Genomic DNA, 24,683 nt, shown 5'->3' on the forward strand with positions numbered 1-24,683 from the left:
AATGTGGTGTTATTTTAATTCGCTGAATGTTGGTGTAAAATTAATTATAAGCAGACACATGTGGCTAGAGGCTAGCACCCTGGAGAGCACAGTTCTAGAATCCAAAGATGAAAAAGAGGTCACTTGCCCTCCGCTGGTTGTTTCTTGGTTGTAGTTTGCTGGCCTGATCTGATCATTCATGTATAGGCATTTCTGGGCTCATGCACACATGACAGGCACAACTTAAGACTCTGGGACACTAAACAGTAAGGTCAACCACCAGGTCCTAGAGGAAGCGACTTACAGAAATCCCAATGTCACTGCATAGAAACAAACAAACAAACCCTAAAATATTTATGGAACCACAAAGGACCCCTAATAACCAAAACAATCTTGAGAATGAAGAACAAAGATGGAGTCCCCACACTTCCTGACTTTAAAGCATATTACAAAGCTACGGTAATCAAACAGAATGGTACTAGTATAAAAACAGGCCGATAGACCAGTGGAACAGAGCAGAGAGCCCCCAAATAAACTCACACGTACATAGATAAATGATCTGTGACAAGGGTGCCAAGATTGCACAATGGGGAAAGTAAAGGAGGCATGGAGTGAACACTGACACTCCCTAACCCAGCTGTTTAGGAGATTTGCAACAAGGGTGATGGGCACCAAGCTAAAAGCCAAGTTTTACTTTAAATTCCTATTTGCCACTGTACCTTGGGTATGGACTTACAGGATTTGAGCATTTCTCATGGTATGGTGATGTCATAAATTACATTAAATTATCGTCCTGATTCTTAACTGCTCTGGGCCATGTACAAGCAATGACCTCAGCTATGACAGCTGTTGGCCTGCACTGTCCTACATGGGGCCTCTTAGCTCTCAGAATCAGTGGACTGACCAGGAGCATGTGGACTTTCTATGTGAGTTTCACTCTAATGACTATGCCAGAGCTGGCTGTTAAATCCATCTATAGTTGTTCTGGGTTATGTGACCATTGAGGCCACCTTATAACGTGGTCAGTGTTTGGGACATGTGTACACTTCAGTACTTTGGGAGTGTACACGGATGCTGAAACCCCCCTGCTCTGTGACTAACGATCCCGTAGCTGAGTGATAAGTGCAGATCAGTAGCACAGAGCATCAGCAACGGGGATACAGGCCTAGGTCCACACTTTGACTTTCCTCCTTAGGAGGTCAAGACCTGGGACAGTCTTTTCTGCTCTATCTCCATCTGAGGAAGGGAACATTCAACAAACTTCCAGGCACAGTTGTGGTGATGGAGGAATTCGGGATTGTATGTGAAGTGTTCAGTGGTGAGGAGATTATTTTGCAAAGTTGACATTGCATTGTTCTGTGTAAATGGGAAATACCTCCTGAGGAAACACACACATACTCAATACAATCACATTTACATTGACACCACATAGACACCCCTTAGCCCTCACACATAAACCACACAACCTAAATGACCTAGTTGTTCTGGGGCCTGTAGAACATGGTCATAGTTCTTTACTGGACAGTTGGTTTCTCCCACTACACACTCAACCTTCATTCCTAGCAAGAACCCAGAATCAGGGTGGCTCTCCAGACCAAAGCAGACAAGAAAGCCCCACCTTTTTCATCACGTAGATTATTTCTCAATGAGTGATTATAAAAAAATGGAATGCTTTTATTTCCTGTTGAATTCATCTGCAATTAAAAAAATGCAAAACACTATGAGGATGGCATCATCCTAAACACTGCTGGTACAAGTCTTTTGTTCTCTCTAAGAAACCTGATGGGAACCAGTGGTTGAGTCAGGGGCCCCAAAACAAAGAAATGAAGCAAGGTTTCTATTTTGGACGAAGTCAAGCTTACCTGGGGGAGAGATGGGACCCCTTTCTCTGCCTTGTCACTGGAAAGGTCCTCCAATGGGCACTCCAGGGGGTCTGGGGGACATGGAGTAACTGTCAGGACACCGATGGTGCTGCTCAGAAATTACTCAGGGAGCTCTGATTGATGTGGACATGGGGCAAGAGGGTATGGATGTGATTAAGAGGCAAGGTGAGCTGCTGATGTCCCATCCTCCTTGGTGTATGAATGAAGGCAAAAGAGAGGAGCAGGAAGGGAGTGAAAAACAGAGCTTTTGGCTTTCTAGCTAAGTGGAATCTAATTTATGTGAAATAATCCATCTAAACAGGGTAAACACTCAAAGATACAGACATAATGAAGAGAAGGGCCACATGCACCCCAATGTTCATAGCAGCAATGTCCACAATAGCTAAATCGTGGAAGGAGCCGAGATGCCCTTCAACAGATGACTGGATTAAGCAGATGTCCATATATACAATGGAATACTACTCAGCTATCAAAAAGACTGATTTCTCAACATTTGCTGCAACATGGACAGCACTGAAGGAGATAATGCTAAGGGAAATAAGTCAAGCAGAGAAAGACAATTATCATATGGTTTCTCTCATCTATGGAACATAAGAACTAGGAAGATTGGTAGGAGAAGAAAGGGATAAAGAAAGGGGGTAAACAGAAGGGGGAATGAAGCATGAGAGACTATGGACTCTGAGAAACAAGTTGAGGGCTTCAGAGGGGAGGGGGTTGGGGGAATGGGATAGACCGGTGATGGGTAAAAGGAGGGCACGTATTGCATGGTGCACTGGGTGTTATACGCAACTAATGAGTCATCAGACTTTACATCAGAAACCAGGGATGTACTGTATGGTGACTAACATAATAAAAAAAAAAAAACATTAAAAAAAGTAATTATTGATAAGACTGTATTTATTGCCATTTGATTACTCTGGTCATCTCTTTGGTGGCATTTCCTTGATGAAACCCCCTGAATCCTCCCCTCTCATTCATCATCTTTCAAAGCTCCTGACTGGAGAAGTTCATACACCCCATGACATAATCTAAGCACAAGACTGCTGAAAAGAGCAGAGCTATCTCAGGGTCTCCAGGATCTAAGGAGTCAACCTCAGTTAGCAATTTCGGACAAGCCAGTGTAAGCGTGTGAACTGAGACCGGATGTGTAAACTGGTGAATGTTTGAGACCATGGACTTCAGAACAACATGGACTTAAAATCACCTTGACCTGCAAGGAGAGAGGGGTTTTTCTGGTCAAGGATATGGACAATTATCCTGTCACAAGAGAACCAGTCCCTGATCCATCAGGTCCGAGCCAGGGAAAAGTGGCTACCATGTATCTGACCAAGATGCGGGGGCCTTGAGGGAATTTCTGCCTTAAAAAGAACTGCGTAAGGAAATGCAGGAATGCTGAAAATCCTAGCTCATAGGTCAGCATAGATGTGAATAAACCAGGCTTAGCTGTGGCCTTAAAGTACACCTCCCGTCTTTTTCCCATACACAAAACAAGCAGGAATAGGAATCCAGAGATCATTGACAAGGATCCCAGAAGGATTCCAGTCTCAGTAAATGGTGAACCTGGAGCCCTTAGAGGGAGACTGAGGATGGCAAGTCCTGCCTGCCCTCAGACTATTTGCAAATTACCTTCCTCTGGCTTTGTCCCTTCCACATGCAGGATTTGATCTCTTTACATGTTTTTCCCCACTTAGTGCTGGTGCAATTCCAGAGATTGAACTAGAAAACTACAAGTTCTCGATACTGGGTCAAAACAAAAACAAAACAAGAACACCACGTCAACAAAGGAAGCAGGAAATAGTCCACCTTCCTTTATAGTGGAAAAAAGCGGCTCCTGTCCTGGACAGGAAGCAGTTCTGGGGAGTGTGACTCTTAAAGACTCCCACTTTCAGTGGTTGTTGCTATTTCTGTGGAAGTACCTTCAACCTCTAAATCTCAGGAGTTCTGAGGGGCTGCCTTTGCTGTTTGCCCAAATTTATTGTACTGAAATGAACCTGTCCTCTGAGTAAAGGGGATTTGGGGGTACCCTCCAGTAGCTAGGGAGGAGGACTGGCTCTTCTCCTTCCTCCCACATACAATAGCTGATGACGCTTTAAGATTCCTTAGTTCAGGAATGAATATGAGAGTCTATATCTTCTACGTTACTGTAGGAAGTAAAAGAACAAACCACACTCTCGGGCTCTAAAAGAAAAAAGGGCTTTAATATAATAATATTTGAATTTACCACTTACTATTTAAGAGAATAAATATTGCCCCCCGTCAAATAACTAAATAGATGGGAGGAAGGGATGTGGAGCACATGGGGCGGATGCACCGCAAATCCCCAGCTGCTGAGGAATCCCTGCAGGGCCACTGGACACTTGCTCAGCCCTGAGGTTGACTGCGGCCAGTTCTTCTCCTTCTTGAGTGCTACTGACCAGCTAGGACCGGGACTCCAGCTGGCAGGACAGGGTGTAGCTAAGGACAGAGGGACACCTGTGAGTTGCCCAGGAGCTTCCATTTAAGAGTCCCTGCCAGTGCTTGCCCACAGCTGGAGTCACGCGCCCCGGCAACAAGGCCTGAGGCTGCCCAGGGAAGGAGGATCCCAGGAGTGGCCAGCAGAAAGAGTCCACCCCGAACCTCACCGACCCAGCTCCTGATGGGCCTCACCTCTCACCTCACTGAGAGACTCCATAGCCTGGAACCAGGCCCAAAAAGGATCCTCGGGCTCTAGGGTGTAATTCTTGGCAGCCACCTGGAGCAGCATGATGTCCGTCATGACTTGGTATTCCTGAGCAGAGAGAGAAGCACAGGATGTATAGGGAGCCTGGGGCGGGGGGGGGGGGGGGGTAGCTGCAGGGCCTGGTGAGGGTTGAGCAATGGGAGAGGGGAACTGTCCCGGGTCCTGGCACACATGGCCACCCTCCTGCCTGCAGATTCATCCAATCCCAACCTGTTCTCAGAGGTGAGTATAAATAGCCCTTCCTACGGGAAGCTATCCTTGATGGCATTCCTCTATCCCCACTTACTAACTAGATGGGTCTTCCACTTCTTTATTATCAAACTATCCCAGTAAACGTGAGACGGAGGGGATGGAGCCAAGCAATGTTCTTCCCAGGGACATCTCTGAGGCCTACTCCCTACCCTTTCCTACAGGAAGTGACACACAACCTTATTCTTTTTCTGGCGGTTGATCTCACATCTTTGGAAAGCAGAGAGCCAAAGTCCATCAGAAGGAGCCCCCTGGTTATTACTAGCACCTTACACCCACACCTTCTAATGCTGCGCTAAGGCCAAGACACATTTGTGGGCTCTGCAAACACTGATAATGGGACTGGGATCTAGGCAAGGCTCTGGGGTCCAGAGAAAGGACACGGGGCAGATGGACTGGCTACAGATCGGGACCCTGTAGCACTACCCTCTCGGAAGACAGTAGGGGAGGCCGAAGCCTCAGGCAGGAAGGGGCTGCTGCGGCTACTGAGGTGCTTGCTGATGTGGAGGGTCCTGACTTCATTCTCCCCCCACGGGCAACCTCACCAGGGGAGGCTGAGGTCCAGTCAGACAGACTTCACGCAGCTTTGCCTTCAGGAAGCTCTGCTGCTTCACCAGTCTTCGGCACCGGGAGCCGTGTCCTAAGTGCAGCGTCCCTTCACTTATCACTGAGATGGGCAAGAGACCCCAGCTCACAAGGGCAACTGTGAGGCTGTCATGAGGGGAGGTTTGCCGAGTCCTGAGAGCTCAGGGCTCAGTACAGGGGCGCTCTGCTCCCAAACCTCCGGATTCTGGTCCCTCCCCCACAATCCTCAGGCTCACCCACCTCCAGATAGTCCTCCATTGCAATATCCAGCATCACCAATTCAGTGAGGAAAGTGCCAAGTTAGGGGACAACACCCTGTGTCATGAGCGGTAGGGTTGGGATGAGTCCCTGCTCTCTGATGCCCATGGGGACCCTCCCCTGAAAATGCTGCAGCCTCCTGGCCCACCCCAGTTTCCCACATGGAGCAGCCTAGGACCCTTAGCAGTCTCCCCTCAATTCCCTTTCCCCTCACCCTCCAAGTACATCATACTCTTTCTAATCACCTCCAGGGCCTGCTTTTAGAAAATCACAGGGTATATAGTCCTGGGCTCCTCCCCATCCCGAAACACATTCTGGATCCAGCTTTCTAGACCCTCCTGCTGGTCACTTTGAAACAAGAATTTTAGAAGCAACAGGAAGTGGAGCTGGAGTTGAAGTCCCAACTGTACTGATTTGGAGGCTTCCAGCCCTCAGGGAGAAGCCCCTCTCCTCTGACTTTGGAGGCCCTGGGCCTCAGGCACACTCACCTTCTTCTGCAGCCTCTTCTTCTGGGCTCTCTGGAGGGCCATCACCAGGGTGGCAGATTTATTAGATGGTTGCTCCTGTAGGGCCAAGGACAAGATCCTTGAGACCGTAATACCCTCAGTCCACTTGCCCCCACCATCTTTTAATTCAGACCCTAGACATCTGACTTAAGTCCGCTGATAACTGATAAACATTATCCTTAAGCATGCCATGAGTGATTCTAGAAAAATCTCAGCTCCAACATTCTCCATGTGTGACCCTGAGCTTGCAGCCTGGCCTCCCTGAGCCTGTTTTCTCATCAGGAAAAGTGAGAATTCTACCTACCTCCCATCGTCTCCTGAGGACTCAGTATCGTATTACTATCATTATTGTTGTGGCCCTCAACCCATCCCAACCCCTTCACTGAGCAGAGACCTGTCCTCTGGGCTTTCAAGGTTTGTACAGGTGTCCATCTGGACTAGCTGTTAACATAGAGAGACAGGGTGTCTAGGCTAGCGAATCTGGTTGAGCAGCACCTGGTTGTTCCACCCCCAATGGAATCTTCACCCCAGCCTGTCACCACATTCATGCCAAAGGCTTCCCCTCTCCAAGGAATGCTTCAGGCCATTCCCTATTTCATCCATGCAGGACCCTGTTCCCTCACACCCTTCTTCTCTTTCCAGACCTGCACCTTCCATGCTACCTTGATGACTAGTTTCCTGCTCTGTGGGTTGTCTTCAGTGCCCAGCTTTTTAAAGTTTTGAAAGCACTTCCTGAATAGAGGGAAAGGAGGCAGGACGATTGGAGGACTAATGTGGCAGGATTGAGTGCAAGTCCCTTTTATTTGAGAACCCCAAAGTGTCAAATTGCCTGGATAACAGTTTTCTCTGGGTTCCTCTGAGCACTAAGGTCTTTGTAGGACATGGGAGAGAGCTCTGATGTAGGTCATCCTATGACTCCATTCCCATATTAATTGAGCAGCTCTGTTTTGGTCAATTTTGGTTTCAATTGGGCAGAGTTTAGTGGTTGTAAACACATGAAAATATTTATTCAGCTCAGCCTTGTGGGGGAACATTTAGGAAAACTGATTTCTAAAGCAGGAGACATGGTGGCCTATTCTCCAGGGAGGCTGAGAGACCCGCCTGCCAGCCCAGGTCCTGTAGTCAGGGATTGCTGCTTCCCAGGAGGTCCAAGCTGGCTGAGGGGGAAGAGGACAGGCCTCTGGGAGATCCCTCATCCATCCTGGTCCGTCCATGCAGAGAGACCGTCTCACCTGGAAACGTTCTCCCATGTCTTCTTGGGGTGGTATATTGAGACAGTCTGCAGAGCCGAGACGATGGCATTCAGGGAGTAGTAGTTCTGCAGGATTTGACAGGCCTGGGGAGGGAAGAGAATGAGCTGTCACGTGGGTAGTGGAGGCTGATTTTCTCTAGAGCTTCAGTCACCCTCAGTTTAAATCACTCCTCCTGGATGAAGCAGATGTCCAGGGACCTGCCGAAGGGCACATATAAGGCCCAAAGAGTCCCAATGCTGAGAGACAAAGGATTTTACCTCACTCCAAGGAAGAAGTCAAGGAGGAACAGAGCATCCCAACATTGGGCCATGCAAGTCACAGTCAGCCTCTGGAAGGAAGAGCCTAGGGACTGCACAGTCCCTAGGGCAAAGACCAGGGCCTTCCACCCTGAGACCTGATCAAGGGAAGAGCAGTGCCCGAGACGCAGGAGATCACCTCAGCTGGGCTTCCCGTTGCATACCTTGGCCACCTTGATCCAGTGCTCCACCACCATGGCCCTGTCCCGGGTTGTCATGCTTGGGTTGCCAAGGCAGGTAGTGATGACACACTTGGCCACACCGTTGAACTGGGCGACAGTGGCCCGGACTGTGGGTGCCAGGTGCTCACTGCCAGGCTTATTGCGCTTGGACCAGACGGAGCCCAGGCACTGATGGGGCAGCAGCTTCTTGAACAGCTCCTAGAGAACAGGGGGAGGTTGGTTCACCCAGCTATTTCACATGCAAGAGTAGTGTCCTAGATAGGGGTCACAGGTCAGAGCTAGAGCTCAGAAAGCTGAGAATGTGGCCTGAGCCTGGTTGGAGTCCCTGGATGTCACTCCATTCTTTTTCACTGAGGGGCCCAGGACAGGATGGCCCAGGAGCAAATAGAGACGAGGGAAGGAAGGAGGGCATTTGCATCCTGATCATCCTCACAAACTCCAAGCTCCACACTGCTGTTCAAGGTGGCTCCTCCCAAGGGGGACTCTTCCCCTCCAACTATTCATCCCTCTGGTTCTACTCCCCTCTCAGATACACATTCTCACATGATAGCTACAACCACAGGTTTATCTATCTGCCCTGCACTTAAGTACACATCAGATACCTAGTAATTGATGAGGGTACTCAGCCTCCAAAACAAGTGGGTGGGCGACCCATGGACTTGACTGAACACAGAGAGCTGCCCTCCTCCACCCACGGGACCAGGGCCTGCCCATTGGTCTCTCCATTCTGGCTCATTTCTTCTCCCTAGTACCTCCGTATCAGTGCTTATCAGGGTCTCTCGCTACAGTCCGCAGCTGGACAGTGAAAGCTTGGGGCTAAGCACCTTGATGGGTTGACAGGGTTGGGAAGTGGTGGAGCTGAGATTTGGTCCCAGACCATAGGAGTCCACATCAGGGAAAGGCAGGTGTGAGGCAGCCTACAGCAGAAGAAACGCTTGTCCCTGCCCCACCCTGAGAGCCTAACTGCTCACCGTATCCATATATGTGAGTTGCTCTGTCACAAGCCTGGAAGGGAAGTCCAGGAGGTCAGGCTTCTCCTCACCCAGCTGGTTCTTTGGGGTGACACAGCAGGAACCATCTGGGGTCACAGTGGGCTCTATGTCTATTGTCAGAGCTGGAGTGAAAATTCCTGGGAAAGCTGATGGTCCAGCTGACTGCAGCTCAGCACCCGGCACACATGGAGATGATGGGAGCATGTGTTCCAGTTCTGCAACAGCTGATGGAGGGGAGGCTGGCTCTGACACTGCAGGTGATGGTCGATGCAGAGCTGGGGTTGCCTCTAGCTCCATAGAAGGCCCTTTTTCTGGCTCTGCAACTGGAAGGAGCCCTGGAGCTGGCACTGGAGCAGGTTAAAGAGAAAGGTTCATCCACATAACTGACTTTCCATGTGCCTTTCCAAAAACAGGACATATACCATGGCCTTAAGGAGGGCACGTATTGCATGGTGCACTGGGTGTTATACGCAAGTAATGAATCATGGAACTTTACATCAAAAACTTGGGATGTACTGTATGGCGACTACCATAACATAATAAGAAAATATTAAAAAAATATATCCAATGAATTTCCAATCCATGAGCCCCATTCCAGATAGCCTTCCCAAACTGCAATCTCCCTTACCCTCTGCCTCTACAGGCTCCAGAAGTTCCCGCTGCAGCAGGAGAATGGGGGCATGGTTTTTCAGGTCCCAGTCATGGCACTTCAGATGTACAGAGCCCCCCCCCCCCCACCGCTTTACCTCAAGTCATATGTGGAGCACAGTCAGAGGCCTGGCCTTTCATTCCACATGCTACTCCCACAGCACCGTTCTTTCTGTGTGGGTCCCAGAAGATGGCCCCAGGCCACTTCCAACCCCTCTGTAGCTGTCTTTGCAGTGGTTTGCTCATCCAGAAAACCTGAATGAGTGGTTTTTCCACTTACACTCTTCACGGCCATAGGTCTAGTCTACTCCGTCTTCCATGCAGACCAGTATCAGGGCTTAAGTTTGAGGCAGATTTGTGAGTGGTCTGCTCACCACAGCTTCTATTATTGGCCCCAGTTGTGGTCAGCAGAGGTGGATACGGAAAGGGGCAGGCAGAGCAAGATGAGACCATCAAAGGGGTGGATGTTTTAGGCACCAGCTCAGCCCAGATTGTGCTCTGCTTCCCAGAGGGCTTGAAGGCCCATCCATAGCTCTTTTTGACTCATTTGCTTCTTCAGGAAGCCCCCCAAATTCAGCCCTCCCATGGAAACCAAGAGATCTGTGAGATCTATGGCTCTGAAAGTCCCTCCCCAGCCACAACCCCTGTATCTCCCACCCTGCTCTGTGGAGGCAGCAGTCTTTCCTTCTGGACCCAAAGACCGTGTTTTTACTTGTTATAGTCCATCATAATGGTACAAACACGGGTGGATCTATTCACACCTAGAGTAGGCCATGAAGATGTCACATCTAATGAACTATGGACATGGGTGCTTATGATGTGTAGAGTGACTATCTGACCCTCTGACTAAAATTGAGACCCAGACATTGTATCTACTTTGTCGACTGAGTTATCTTAGTGACTGGAAAGTGCCTGCATTACTACATGCCTAATACATATTATTGAATGAATGACTCCTAACCAGTACTTTCCAAATACTGAGTGGACCTTGGGCGGCTCTGCCTGCCCCCAGTGACTCCCTAATCTGGTCACATAAAGGACCAGTGCCAGGACCAACTAGATGGAATCTCAGAAGTCCTTTGCAAACAGGAAAACTATGAGCTTTCCATTTGCTTTTGTAAACCCAGAAGGGCCACAGGCCTGTGAGGGTTGAGGTTGAGAGCTTCTTCACTGGAGAGCGAGAACTACTAAACATGAAGATGCCCAGCATGTTCAGCAGCCTTTTCTACAGAGCCAGGCCCCAGATAAGCCCGTGCCGTGTTTTCTCCCATGATTTCCTACAGTAACCCTATGAGATTCAGCCTCTTACCACCCCATTTTTCAGAAGAGGAAAGTGAAGCTCAGAGAGGTACAGTGACATTCCCAAGACATACAGCTAGTAGGTGGGAGTCTCACTCCTGTGCTGTGCCTGGGGTGGGCATTCACCTGTTGAACTGCTGGCCCAGGACCTGTTGGGGTGAAGTGAACACATGGTATTATGCAGAAAATTGTGATATTTGATATGTTTATATCTGGGAAGAATGGTACCAGGGAGCGTACGAAATGCTCCACTGTGCCTTCTCTGAGCATCAGCATCGTGCAGGCCTCGTCCAGGGACAGGATTAATTCTTTTTCCCCACCAGAAAGACAGGGGGGGGGGGGGAGCGCAGTGTACTCAGCTTCAACTCCATGAACCACCAGGAAGATCAGGGTCTGGCGTTCAGACCAGAGACTCCCAACGCTTCGGGAACTTGTGCAAGAAAAGGGACTTGAAGGCCCGCCCAGAAAAGGGCTCTAGGCTTAAAGGTGCAATTGGCTTTAGGGGTGAAATGATAAACCATTGTTCCCTTTAACCCATTTTGTTAGTTGAGCAACAATAGCATTTCTCTCTTTTAATAGCCTTTATTAAGAACTCTATGCCTTTAAGTCATCGGTAAACATCCCTACTGCAGACAGGAGAAAGCAGAAGCTTAGCATCTCCAACGCTGCTTGAGATCATAGACGTTGGGCCTGAGAACTGTCCAGAGCATGGAATGCATGGCATTCCTCCCATGCTGATGAGGCCTGGTCTGTTCCTAAGGTGGGGAGAAAGGTTCAGGGGAAACCACCCTCCTTGGCAGGCCACAGGGCAGCCAATTGTTTCTAGTGTGGGTTCTGGCCTTGCCCTGATCATCTGTGGGTCCTGAGATAGGACATGAATTTGGACCCATTCTCACCCCAGACCAGCACTGGATGTTGTTGGTGGCCTGATGCACCTGCTGCTTGTCAAAGGAGATGAAGTAGCTGAACCCTTGGAGCAGCTCATCAAAGATGTCCTGGGTGGAACTCTGAAAAGATAGAGCCAGCTACCTGGGCCAGGAGGCATCAGAGGCCTTCCACCCAATCTGTGGTTCTATGTTCTGGCAGATCTAGCAGCTAAAAAAAGTTTGTTAAGACACTTAAGTGTTCCTTGCAGCATTGCTGAAATGGCAACAGAATTGAATCATGTCAAGTTCCACCAGCCTTGAAAGGCTGAATTACTGTGGCTGACGACCTCCTTTACGGAGGTCCAAAAAGACATATAAGGACACAGCTTGTGACCTGGTGGACCTACAATGATTTGATGTACTCTGAGAAATGACGCGTTATAGAGAAACATATAGAATGACTTCATCCCACCATTCCTTTTATGTTCAATCACCCTATTTAGTGTGAGGATTTATAAGGCCTTAGACAAGTTCTCCAAGGACAGTGGAGCTGGGTTCTACACAGGATACCTGGGTGAGTAGGGAAAATAATAAAAACAGTACAAAGACACTCATGGCTTCGGGAAAAGTAAGATAAAACACAACAAAACAAAATAACCTACACCCCTAAACTGCAAAAAAACATTAATTATATTCTCTACCATTCCCATATATGTGAAGAGTCTTCCTACCTTATCCCATAGCTGGTGGTGGAGGTGTAGATGTTGGGATTACTTTGTGGTTGGGCCTGAGGGACACTCATGTGGAAACACTATAGGAGGGCCCTAGGTCTGTCCCCATATTTGTGTGGGGGCCCTGGGTGTGGAGAACCCTCTTCCCATTCTCACCTCAGGCAGCACTGATCCTGGGTGGTCTGGTGCACCTGACACTTGTCTAGGGAGTTGGAATAGTTAAAGTCACAGACCAGCTCATCAATGATCTCCTGGGTGCAGCTCCGAAAATGCAGTGCCCCATATATATGGGGCCAAGAGACATTAGTGGCCTCACGGGACATTGCCACAAGGGGCCACCCCCATTAGAAATCGTGTTCTCCAGTTAAGGCTAAGAGAAGCAGCAGAAAAGACATCCAACAAAGAGGAAGCCAGATGAAACCCTAGGGCTCATGATTAACATACAGGTGGTTGAGCTTGGTCCCCAGCACTCAGCTTCTCATCCTGCCTGCTATGACCTGGGGTGTGAACATGAAAGATGGGCCAGGTTCCAACACCTGGCAGCTTGCTTCTGCCCAGGAAGGGCATCCTTCCTCTGCCCCCTCCTCTACACACACATACACATACACACACACACTTAGTGAGGGGCAAGAGGTGTGGGCCTGCTGAAGTAGGATCACTGTTGTTGCCTGCTCTCCAGTGGGCTGCTCTGAGCTGCCCTGTGTTACCTGTTGGTGTCTCCTGCCACATGTCCAGAGGGCTCGGAAAAGCGGGCTGAGACGACGACTACAATGATGTGAAAGTCTTTCTCTCTGGACTTTCTGGGCCAAAGCCCCTGAAAGTAGGAATACAGCAACAGAACATCTTGTTCTCTTGAACGTCCCGAGTCAAGTGAGCTGGAAAGCAGGCTTTCTTTGAATGGATGTGCCTGGTTACCAGAGTTCTAAGTTCAATTGGGGCCTATCACCAAGGAAGTGAGGTCGCTTCTTCAAGATTCCAGTACCTTGGCCTCTGCCGTCTCTTGGCAACGAACTGTTTACTTTTCTCCCCCATGTCATCTCCTTAACTGTACACTATGAGCCAAAAATGCCATAGCCACCACTCTCTGGAAATGTAACCAGGGTCTGAGGTTTCAGGAGACAGAACTGAATTCAGACCTTTTTTCTTTGTTTTCCCAGTTCTGAGTCCTAAATCATTGTGTCTCTCACATATTCCCCACTTTCCCAAGCTGCTTAGTGGGGATCAGGCTAGAATCCACTTCTTGGGACATTATCAGGTGTATGTGGATAATGTAACATGGGTGGGGTGGTCCCCTGTGTATCTGAAGCACAATTTTCAGGATGGAAGAATTACAAGAAGGGGTGGGACTTGGCATGGAGGGCCGCTCAACAGAGGCCTGGGTTCCAACAATGTAATATTGGAACACTTTCCCACTTGGCCTTGTGTAAATGTGGGCACTATGATGGGGTGGAAATGAACGAAGAAGCAGATATTGCTGTCCTCTGTAGTTAAACTGTTCAATTGTTTCCCATTATATTTAGAATGAGACCCAGTTCCTCATTTTTTTAAAATTTTTAAAAAAGATTTTATTTATTTATTTGACAGAGAGAGACGGCCAGCGAGAGAGGGAACACAAGCAGGGGGAGTGGGAGAGGAAGAAGCAGGCTCTTAGCGGAGGAGCCTGATGTGGGGCTCGATCCCATAACGCCAGGATCACGCCCTGAGCCGAAGACAGACGCTTAAGGACTGCGCTACCCAGGCGCCCCAGTTGCCTCATTTTTGTCTATGAGCGGAACAGCCTTCACAGTGGCTCCCACCGATCCAGACTTGTGGTATAGGCATCACTCTCTACCCATTAGGTGGTTAGTTACTGGCTTCTGACCAATAGGATGCAGCCAATGCGATGAAATGTGATGTCTAAGTTTCAATTGCAAAGAGTTTCTAACTTCCTAGTTACTTTTCTTGTGTTCTGCGTCTCACTCCCTTTCCCTTTTTCTTCTTGATCTCTGAACCAAAAATCGAGCACAGATATTTTGAGCTGCCATGTGTAGAAGCACACATGGCAGAGAACTTGGCCTGTGCCAAGGCCAGAAGACACACAGGAACTCAGATTCTGAGTCCAAACAGCTTCCCGAATCATGTGAGCCAACTTGGGAGAAAATCCTCTGCCAGTCTAGCCTCAGTCACTGCTGCAGCCTCTGCCACACCTTGAGCCTGGGGAACTATGCTTATTTGTGCCTGGACTCCTCACCCACAAAAACTGTGAGAAATTAAATATATACATTTTAAGATTCAGGCTACTGGGGCAAGGCAGTAACATAGGAACAATAGATAAGTAACAGTCTCCCAGGCCTCAGCACCTCTCCCTGCCTTCCTCCCTCCCCTCTGCTCTCCTCCTAGTGTCCCTCCAGCCACGGGGGCTGCCTTTTTCACCTCCTCTGGCCAAACCAGCTCTGTTAGTGAGTGTCTGCAACAGCGGTCCCTTCTTTCTGACACACCGCACACAGACGTGTGCAGGTCTAGCTCCCTTTTGTCAATCTGTTTTCAGCAATGTCACCCTCAGTGAGGCCTTTCATATTTTCCTATCCAATGACTTCCCAGCCTTCCTTCATTACATACTTCAGTCGTCGTATATAGCACTTGCTCTTTTCTTTCACGTCTTTGGTTTGTGCTTTGTCCATCTCTAGACTGTGAGCCCCTAAAAGCAGGGAGCTCTTGGTATTTTCAGCTCTCCTCATGGGTCCACCAAGGTACCTGGCATAGGGGAGTGCTTAGTGTATAGTTACTGAATGAATAACTGAGAAGATCTTGGAGCCCACCTCCCCTTTTAACAAGCTAGACTGTAGGGAGAAGCGCAACTAAAAGTTTCGAGCTGTTTCTGGGCAAGGGGACAACCACAATGGCCTCTGCCTGACTCTTCCTTCTCCAGTATCTCCAGCAGAACTGATGAGGCACCACGGACAAGGAAGCACCCTGCATCACGTTCTCTGTCTCTAGTGGTACAGCCCCAGGCAGGCACACCACCAAAGAAAGGGGTGCTTTTATCTGGGTGTCCTCAAGGCAGTGGCTTTCCAGAGTCAGAGTGGCAAAGGAGCAGGATCTCCAGGCTCCAAGAGCAGAATAAGGGACCACAGAAACCTCCCTTTTCTCCTTTTTCTGTCCACTCCCATGGTGTCCTCTTTACTATTCCAGCACCCTCACCTCAGCCAGAAGAGTGATTCTGCACCCACCCTTGTATGTCCAAATGAGGACCCTGAAGGTCTAATGGAGACTGGTCTTGCCCCTGGACCCCAGAGACAGTGTTCAGTGCTCTGGCACTTTCCCAGAGAACATAAACAAATGATAAGCAGGTATGCGCAAGCCCAAAGCGCAATGACCTATCACATCAATTGGAGCAGCTGTCATAACAACGACAAGAGACAACAAATGCTGGTGAGGATGTGGAGCAAAGGAGCCTATGCGCACTGGCGCCGGCACTGTGCAAAACAGTATGGAGCGTCCTCAACACACTGAACACAGAACCACGGTATGTGCAGCAGCTCCACGTCTGGGAACATTCCATAGAAAACAAAGGAATATGTCTAAGAAATACCTGCACTTCCATGTGCAAGAAGCTTTATTTACCATAGCTGAGACAAGGAAAACATCAGTGCCCATTAGTGGTGAATGGATAAAGAAGTGTTACCTACATAATGGAATATTAATCAGCCATAAGAAAAGGAAATCCTGCTAAGTGTGATAACAGTTTTGGACTTAGAGGCATTATGCCAAGTGAAACAAGTGAGACAGAGAAAGGCAAACACTACATATGTGTAGGTATAGATATATATAGGGAGATAGATACTATATAGATGATAGATACATAGACATTTTCCCCTTTTATGTGGAATCTAAAACAAAGAAAAGAAAAGGCGGAAAACTAATTCAGAAGAACAGATCAGATTAAAGTAACAAGAAACAGAGGGGAGGGTGGGGGCAGGGATTGAGTGAATGGTGAAAAGGTACAAACTTCCAGTTTTAAGATAAATAACAGGGATTTACAGTACAACATGATGACTGCAGTTGATACCGCTCTATGGTTTGAGAGGTGTTAAGAGAGTAAATTCTGAGAGTTCTTATCACATAATACCTTACACATACACAGTGTGTCAATTATATACAGTGATCAATTATATCAATAAAACTGGGCAAAAAATATTTTAATATTCATAATGGGCATCAGGAAAGTTGACTTGGTAAAAATAATGACACATAAGCAAAATGTAAAACAGCAGAACCCACAGTCAGTAGACTATGATATGGATAAAAAATCCAAGCCATTTGCATAAAAAATTGATTCTGATTTTTAAAATCAGTGAATTAAAGTTAAAGTAGATAAAATAGAATTTTAAATTGTGCTACATTTTTAAAAATTGATCAAGGAATAAAATGTCTTATTAAATTAACTCTGAAAATACCGTTTTGAAAAAATTTTCATGTTTTGGAAAATTCTGATTTTAAGCTTTTAAGTGGGCACAGAATGAGTACATTTTGTTGGATCAAAGTTGTCTCCAGGAAAATGGGTGAGACAAAATAGCAGCACCAAAATGGCAAGACTAAATTGTCCTGTGTTCATTTCTCTGTATTTGCAGTTTTTAAAGAAAAAATATTTTTATTGACATACAATACACATAATCAAAAATCTACCATCTACCGTCTACAAATCTACCATTTATAGGTTTATATTTCATTAAGTACATTAAGTTCATGGAATACATTTTAAATGTATTAAATGCATTAATACCCTTTCTACAACCTCCGTCTAACCCAACTTCACATCTCATTTCATCTTGTGAAACTAAAACTCTACACCATGAATCAGAAACTTACCATTACTGCCTCATTCCAGCCCTTGGCAACACCATTCTACTTTCTGTCTTTATGAATCTACTTTGGGTAGGTCCCAAAAGTGGAGTCAAAGCTTGCATTTTTATGAATGCACTTAATGTAAAAGTTCACCCATGTTGTGGAGTTTTGCAGTCCTGTAGGAAATAAGCGTGTCACTTACCTGTTCTTCCAGTCTGTCTTCTGGGGGAGAAGCCTGCTGCTTGGCTGTTCAGGCTGCTCTGCCTGGTTGGCCTTTCACCACCCCTTGTCAGGGGGTTGGGTTTAACGTGAGGAGGTTGTCTGTGTGGCTTTGTTCCCTGGCAGATTTCCATGCCTCCTTAGAGGGTCAGAGGAAATACGGCTGTGCAGAAAACTCTGGCCTAGGGCAGCAAGATCACGGTCACCTTTCTTCAATGAAACTTCCAGGTCAAAACATCTCCACTTGGAAAAAAACCTGTCAGCCAAGAATGCTTTATTTGGAAAAGCTGTCCTTCAGAAATAAAGGAGAGATAAAGACTTTTCCAAACAAAGAAAAGCTAAATGAGTTCCTCACTACTAGACCTGCCGTAAGGGAAGAATTAACACCTATACTACTTAAACTCTTCCAAAAATATCAACATAAGAGGAATACACACAAACACATTTTAAGAGGCCAGTATCACCATGATACCAAAACCAAATAAAAAGACTACAAGAAAAGAAAATTATATACTGGTGTCCCCGATGAATATAGATGAAAAAATTCTCTTTAAGTATTAACAGACTGAATTCAGCAGCATCTTAAAGGACCATATACCACGATCAACTGGGATTTGTCCAGGGGGTGCAAGGATGGTTCAACATATGCAAATCAATCACTGTGTGACACATCACATTAACAGAATGAAAGATAAAAATCATATGAATATCTCAATAGATACAGAAAAAGCATTTGACATGCATTTGACAAAGTACAACATGCATTCATGATAAAAACCCTCAACAAATTGGATCGTGAAGAAACGTACCTCAACACAATAAAGGCCACATACGGCAAACCCACAGCTACGGCAAACATCACACTCATTGGTGAAAGACTGAAAATTTGTCATGTAAGATGGGGAACAAGACAAGGGTGCCCACTCTCAACACTCCTATTCAATACAGTACTCGAAGTCCTAGCAGAACCATCAGACAAGACAAAGAAATCATAGGCATAAAAATTGGGAAGGGAGAAGTTAAAACTTTCTCTATTTGCAGGTGACATATAGAAATCCTAAAGACTATAAAAACAACCCTGTTAGGTCTAATCAATGAATTCAGTAAAGTTGTAGGATAGAAAATAAATGTACACCTAGCAGTAGCATTCCTATACACCAACAACAAACTATCTGAAAAAGATATAAGGGAAAAGATACAAAGAACATTTATGTTAGGGAGAAAAACAACAAAATACTTAGAAATAAACTTGAGCATGGAGGTGAAAGGTCTCTTCACGGAAAACAAGACATTGATGACAGATACAAAAAAAGAAACCCACCAATGAATTGAATGGTATTGCATGTTTATGAATTGCAAGAAATAATGTTAATTACCCAAGCCACCAATAGACTCAATGAATTTCCTATCAAGATTCCAATGACTTTTTTTGCAGTAAGAAAAAAAAATCCTAAAATTTGAATGAAACAATGAAAGACTTTGGATAACCGAAACAATCTCTAGAAAGAAGAATAAAGCTGGAGGCATCACACTGCCTGATTTCAACTGTATTATAAAGCTATAGTAAATCAAAATCTTATGGTAGTGGCATAAAAACAAACACATAGACTAATGAACACAAGAGAGAGCCCAGAAATAAACCCAGACACATACGGTTTTTGAGAAGGGAGGCATTCTCAATGGAGAAAAATAAAACAGCTTCTTCAGTAAATGATGCTGGGAGAAGTGGATATTCACATGTCAAAGAACAAAACTGGACCCCTATCTTACATCATCCACAAAAATTTACTCAAAATAGATAAAAGACTTACAGGGAAGACCTGAAATCATAAAATTCCTACAAGAAAACATAGAGAATAAACTACTTGACATTGGTCTTGGTAAGTATATTTTAAAAATAACACCAAAAGCACGAGCAACAAAATAAAAAAAAAAAAAAGTGGTACTACACTCAAGAGCCTCACAGTGAAAGAAATAATCAACAAAATGAAAATGCAACATATGGAATGGGAAAATATTTGCAAATCATGTATCTGAAGAGAAATTAATACCTAAAATATATACATAACTCATACAACTCAGTTGTATGTAAAAAAAAGAAAGAAAGAAAGAAAGAAAGTAAAAAAATAAAGAAAAGAAAAAAGAAACCAACTAAAGAAAGGACCAAGGACCTAAATAGACATTTCTCCAGAGAAGACAAATGGACAACCAGCACATAAAAAAGGTGTTCAGGGGCGCCTGGGTGGCACAGTGGTTAAGCGTCTGCCTTCGGCTCAGGGCGTGATCCCGGCGTTATGGGATCGAGCCCCACATCAGGCTCCTCTGCTATGAGCCTGCTTCTTCCTCTCCCACTCCCCCTGCTTGTGTTCCCTCTCTCGCTGGCTGTCTGTATCTCTGTCAGATAAATAAATAAAATCTTAAAAAAAAAAAAAAAAAGGTGTTCAACATCTAATCTTTACAAAGATACAAATCAAAACCACAAAAACCACAACGAGATATCATTCTTGTTAGAATAATTATTATCAAAATGACAAAAGATAACAAATGTTGATGAAGATGTAGAAAAAAGGGAACTCCTGTGCACTGTTGGTGGGAATGTAAATTGGCATAGCCAGTATGGAAAAACCTATGAACTTTCTTCAAATATTAAAAATAAAATAACCAAAGGATCCCGCAATTCCACTTCTGGTTACATAGCTGAACAAAATGAGATTAACATGTTGAAAAAAAAGAAGTTAGCCTGTTGAAGAGGTATTGCCACCCCATGTTCATAGCAGCATTATTTACAATAGCCAAGATATGGAAACAACCTGTATCTATCAACAGAGTAATGGATAAAGAAAATGTAGTCTGTATATCCAATGGAATACTATTCAGCCATAAAAATAATGAAATCCTGTCATTTGAGACCGCACGGATGGTCCTTGAGGACATTATACTAAATAAGTCAGCAGAGAAAGACAAATACTAGATGATCTCACTTATATGTGGACCCTAAAACATAAAACAAATAGAAAAACAAATAGAAAAAGAGATCAGATTTATGGTTACCAGAGGCACGGGGTGACGGGAGGGAAAACTGAATGAAGGGGATCAAAGGTACAAACCACAGCTGTAAGTCCTGAGAATGTCATGTGCTACACAATCACTGTAGTTAACACTGCTGCATGTTGTAGCTGAAAGTTGCTGTCCTCTAGTTCAACCTCATTGAAATATTAGGAATCCCAAGCTTAATCCGAACGGTTTGAGCCCAAGGTCACAGAGCTCCCACGTTGCTGTTTTCAATTGCTGCCATAATACAGAACACTTGGAAGGAGCACCTATATTCCAGGAACACAGCCAAATATCCTTTATTCACTAACTCTTCTGACCCTGTGACTCCATACCCTTTACTTGTCGTAGTCAGAATTCAGTTAGATAGAAACTGCCTTTCTGATTCTAACAGTACTAACGCACTATGTTTTCAACACAAGCTGCCTATAATATAGTTTAAAGTATATTTATGATGTGTATGAAAAATAAAAAAAAATTATTAGATGATAGTTAAGGTCCCAGAGGCTCGACAAATTCCACAGTTCTCAAAAAGATGGCCCCAAAGCCAGCAGCATTACCTACACATTTGTCAGAAATGCAAATACTCTAGCCCTCGAGAGAACTATTGAATCAGAATCCAGTGGGATTTACCTTTGGCATCAACAAGTCTTCCAGGCAATTCTAATGCACACCAAAGTTTGAGAAACACTGCTTTAATTGTTTTCATTGTTTGCACAAAGACAAGGGTGGATAATTAGTCATAGTCATCTCCATAAACTCAATAAAAGCAACGGATTAAAAAAATACAGGCAAACTCACATATCTCATACGGAAAATTTACAATTTATAAAAAATTCTACAATATGCTTTAGAAGCTTAAAGAAAAGTGTGAGGACACATGAAACCTCATGATATATTTGGGTTTTGTGATGAGCACTGAGTGTTATACACAACAGATGAATTACTGAACTCTAAAGATATTTAGGTTTGTTTTTTTTTTAAAGATTTTATTTTATTTATTCGACAGAGATAGAGACAGCCAGCGAGAGAGGGAACACAAGCAGGGGGAGTGGGAGAGAAAGAAGCAGGCTCATAGCAGAAGAGCCTGATGTGGGGCTCGATCCCATAACGCCGGGATCACGCCCTGAGCCAAAGGCAGATGCTTAACCGCTGTGCCACCCAGGCGCCCCAAAAGATATTTAGGTTTTGTTTTAATTTATGACTGAATGTAGTGTTCATTTCTGTTTCATAAATGGATTTAAAACACCACATATGCCTAGTAATAAATGAAACCTCAAGAAACTAGATGAGTCTCAAACAAACAACCTAACTTTACCCCTTAAGGCACTGGAAAGAGAACACATCAGGCCAAAGTTATTAGAAGGAAAGAAATAACAAAGATTAGAGCAGGGAAAAATGAAGCGGGACTAAAAGGATAATGGAGTATACCAACGAAACTAAGAACTGATTCTCTGAAAATAAAATTGACAAGCCTTTACCTAGATTTCCCCCACCCCCAAAAACAAGGAGAGAGAGAGAGGGAGAGACAGAACTCATATAAAAAATGAAAGAGTGATACCAGAGAAATGCCAAAGATCATAAGAAACTACTCTGAACAATTATATACAAAAAATTGGACAATCTAAGGGAAATTGATAAAACTCCCAGAAACATACAACTTGCTAAGACTGAATCCTGATGAAATGGAAAATCTGAACAGATTATTAGTAAGCAGGTTGAATCAGTAATTGAAAACCTCCAAAAAACAAAACTCCAGGACTAGATGGTTTCACAGGTGAATTCTACAAAATATTCAAAAAGGAATTAATACTCAAATTCTTCCAAAAAATAAAGGAGGAGGGAATTCTTCCAAACTCATTTTATAAAACTGGAATTCTTCTGATACCTGATCCAGACAAGGATTCTGCAAGAAAAACATTACAGGCCAATATTCCTAATATACACTTACAAAAATCCTCAACAAAATATTAGCAAACCAAATTCAGTAATACACTAAAAGGATCATATACACATATCTAGAAAAGTGTTGTTACAGCTGATGTCAGAGAAATTATCTGTGCTATCTTCTAAAGTTTTTATGGTTTCAGGTCTCATATTTAGGTCCTTAAGCTTTTTGAGTTAATTTTTGTCTATGGTGGAAAAAAAGTCCAGTTTCATTCTTCTGCACGTTGCTGTCCAGTTTCCCCAAGATCATCTGCTGAAGCGGCTTTATTTTCCCCATTGTATACTTTTGTGGCCTTTGTTGAAGATTAATTGACCATATAGTTGTGGAATTATTTCTGAGCTTCCTATTCTGTCCTATCGCTCTGTGTGTCTATTTTTGTGCCAGTACCATACTGTTTTGATTACGACATGTTTGTACCGTAAATTAAAGTTTGGAACTGTGATACTTCCAGCCATGTTCCAGGATATTTAGGATTTTTTGCGATTCCATACAGATTCTAGGTCTGTTCTGGTTCGGTGGAAAATGCTGTTGGTGTTTGATAGGGATTGCCTTAAATCTGTGGATTAGATAGTATGGACATTTTAAGAATATTAATTCTTCCAATCGACAAACATCGAATGTCTTTACTTTCTGTGTGTGTGCCATGACTTTAAATCAGTGTATTTATAGTTTTCAGAGTCCCGGTCTTAAAGCCTCTTTCATTAAATTTATTCCCAAGTGTGTGTGTGTGTGTGTGTGTGTGTGTGTGTGTGTGTGTGTGTGTGTTTAATCGTTGGTGCAGTTGTAAATGGGATTTCTTTCTCAATTTCTCTTTCTGCTATTTCATTCGTAGTGCATAGAGATGGAACAGATCTGTGTATTAACTTTGCATCTTGTAATTTTACTGAACTTATGAGTTCTAGTGACTTTTTTTTTTGGTAGGGTCCTTAGAGTTTTCTAGATACAGTATCGTGCTATCGTGCTATACACGAATAGTGACAGTTTTACTTCTCCCTTACCAATTTAGATGCCTTTTCTTTCTTTTCCTGGTCTGACTGCTGAGGTCAGGACTTGCAGTACTATATTAAACAAAAGTGCTGGGAGTGCACATCCTTGTCTTCTTTCTGATCTTAGAAGCAAAACTTTTGGTTTTTCACCATTGAGTATGACGTTAGCTGTGTGTTTTAGATATATGGTTACTGTTATTATTTTGGGGTACGTTCCCTCTAATCTTACTTTGTTGAGTATTTTTGTCATCACTGGGTGTTGTACCTTGACGGATTTGATTTTAAACTAAAGACGGTAGGTAGAGATACAGAAGGACACTATATTATTCTTAAAGGATGTATCCAACAAGTGGATATGACAATTATAAATATCTATGCTCCCAACAGGGAAGCAGCTAGATACACAAGCCAACTCTTAACCAGAATAAAGAGACATATAGATAATAATACGTTAATAGTAGGGAAGATATAGATAATAATACGTTAATAGTAGGGAACCTCAACACTCCTCTCTCAGCAATAGACAGATCACCTAAGCAGAAAATCAACAAAGAACCAAGAACTTTGAACGGACCAGATGGACCAGATGGACCTCATAGATATATACAGAACACTACACCCCAGAACAACAGAATACTCATTCTTTTCGAATGCACAGGGAACGTTCTCCAGAATAGATCACATCCTGGGTCACAAAACAGGTCTCAACCGATACCAAAAGACTGAGATTATTCCCTGCATATTCTCACACCGCAATGCTTTGAGAATGGAACTCAATCACAAGGAAAAATTTGGAAGAAACTCAAACACTTGGAAACTAAGAAGCATCCTGCTCAGGAATGATTGGGTAAACCAGGAAATTAAAAATCAATTTAAGCAATTTATGGAGACCAACGACAATGAAAACATATCGGTCCAAAACCTATGGGACACTGCAAAGCTGGTCCTAAGGGGGAAATACACAGCCATCCAAGCCTCACTCAAAAGAATAGAAAAATCTAAAATGCAGTTTTTATATTCACACCTCAAGAAGCTGGAACTGGAACAGGTCTAACCCACGCACAAGAAGGCAGGTGATCAAGATTAGAGCAGAGATCAATGAATTAGAAACCAGGAGCACAGCAGAGCAGATCAACAGAACTAGAAGCTGGTTCTTTGAATCAACAAGATCGACAAGCCACTGGCCAGACTTATTCAAAAGAATAGAGA

The 24,683-nt window shown here is 44.6% G+C and overlaps 1 protein-coding gene across 1 annotated transcript in view; it reads right to left on the reverse strand.

Annotated features, from left to right (window-relative positions):
- LOC123784912 (uncharacterized) overlaps positions 1-24,683 on the reverse strand; it is a 127,960-nt gene that overhangs the window by 22,714 nt on the left and 80,563 nt on the right. Inside the window, exons 3-6 of the mRNA XM_087860461.1 lie at positions 7,412-7,515; positions 6,162-6,236; positions 4,509-4,629; positions 1,842-1,912 (exon numbers count right to left, since the gene is read on the reverse strand). Coding sequence (XP_087716587.1) covers positions 1,842-1,912; positions 4,509-4,629; positions 6,162-6,236; positions 7,412-7,515 — 371 coding nt within the window. The remainder of the gene's footprint in view (positions 1-1,841; positions 1,913-4,508; positions 4,630-6,161; positions 6,237-7,411; positions 7,516-24,683) is intronic.

The sequence above is a fragment of the Ursus americanus genome, unplaced genomic scaffold, assembly GCF_024610735.1.
Source record: "Ursus americanus isolate L20-20 unplaced genomic scaffold, mUrsAme1.1.p SCAF_65, whole genome shotgun sequence".
Taxonomy (NCBI): Eukaryota; Metazoa; Chordata; class Mammalia; order Carnivora; family Ursidae; genus Ursus; species Ursus americanus.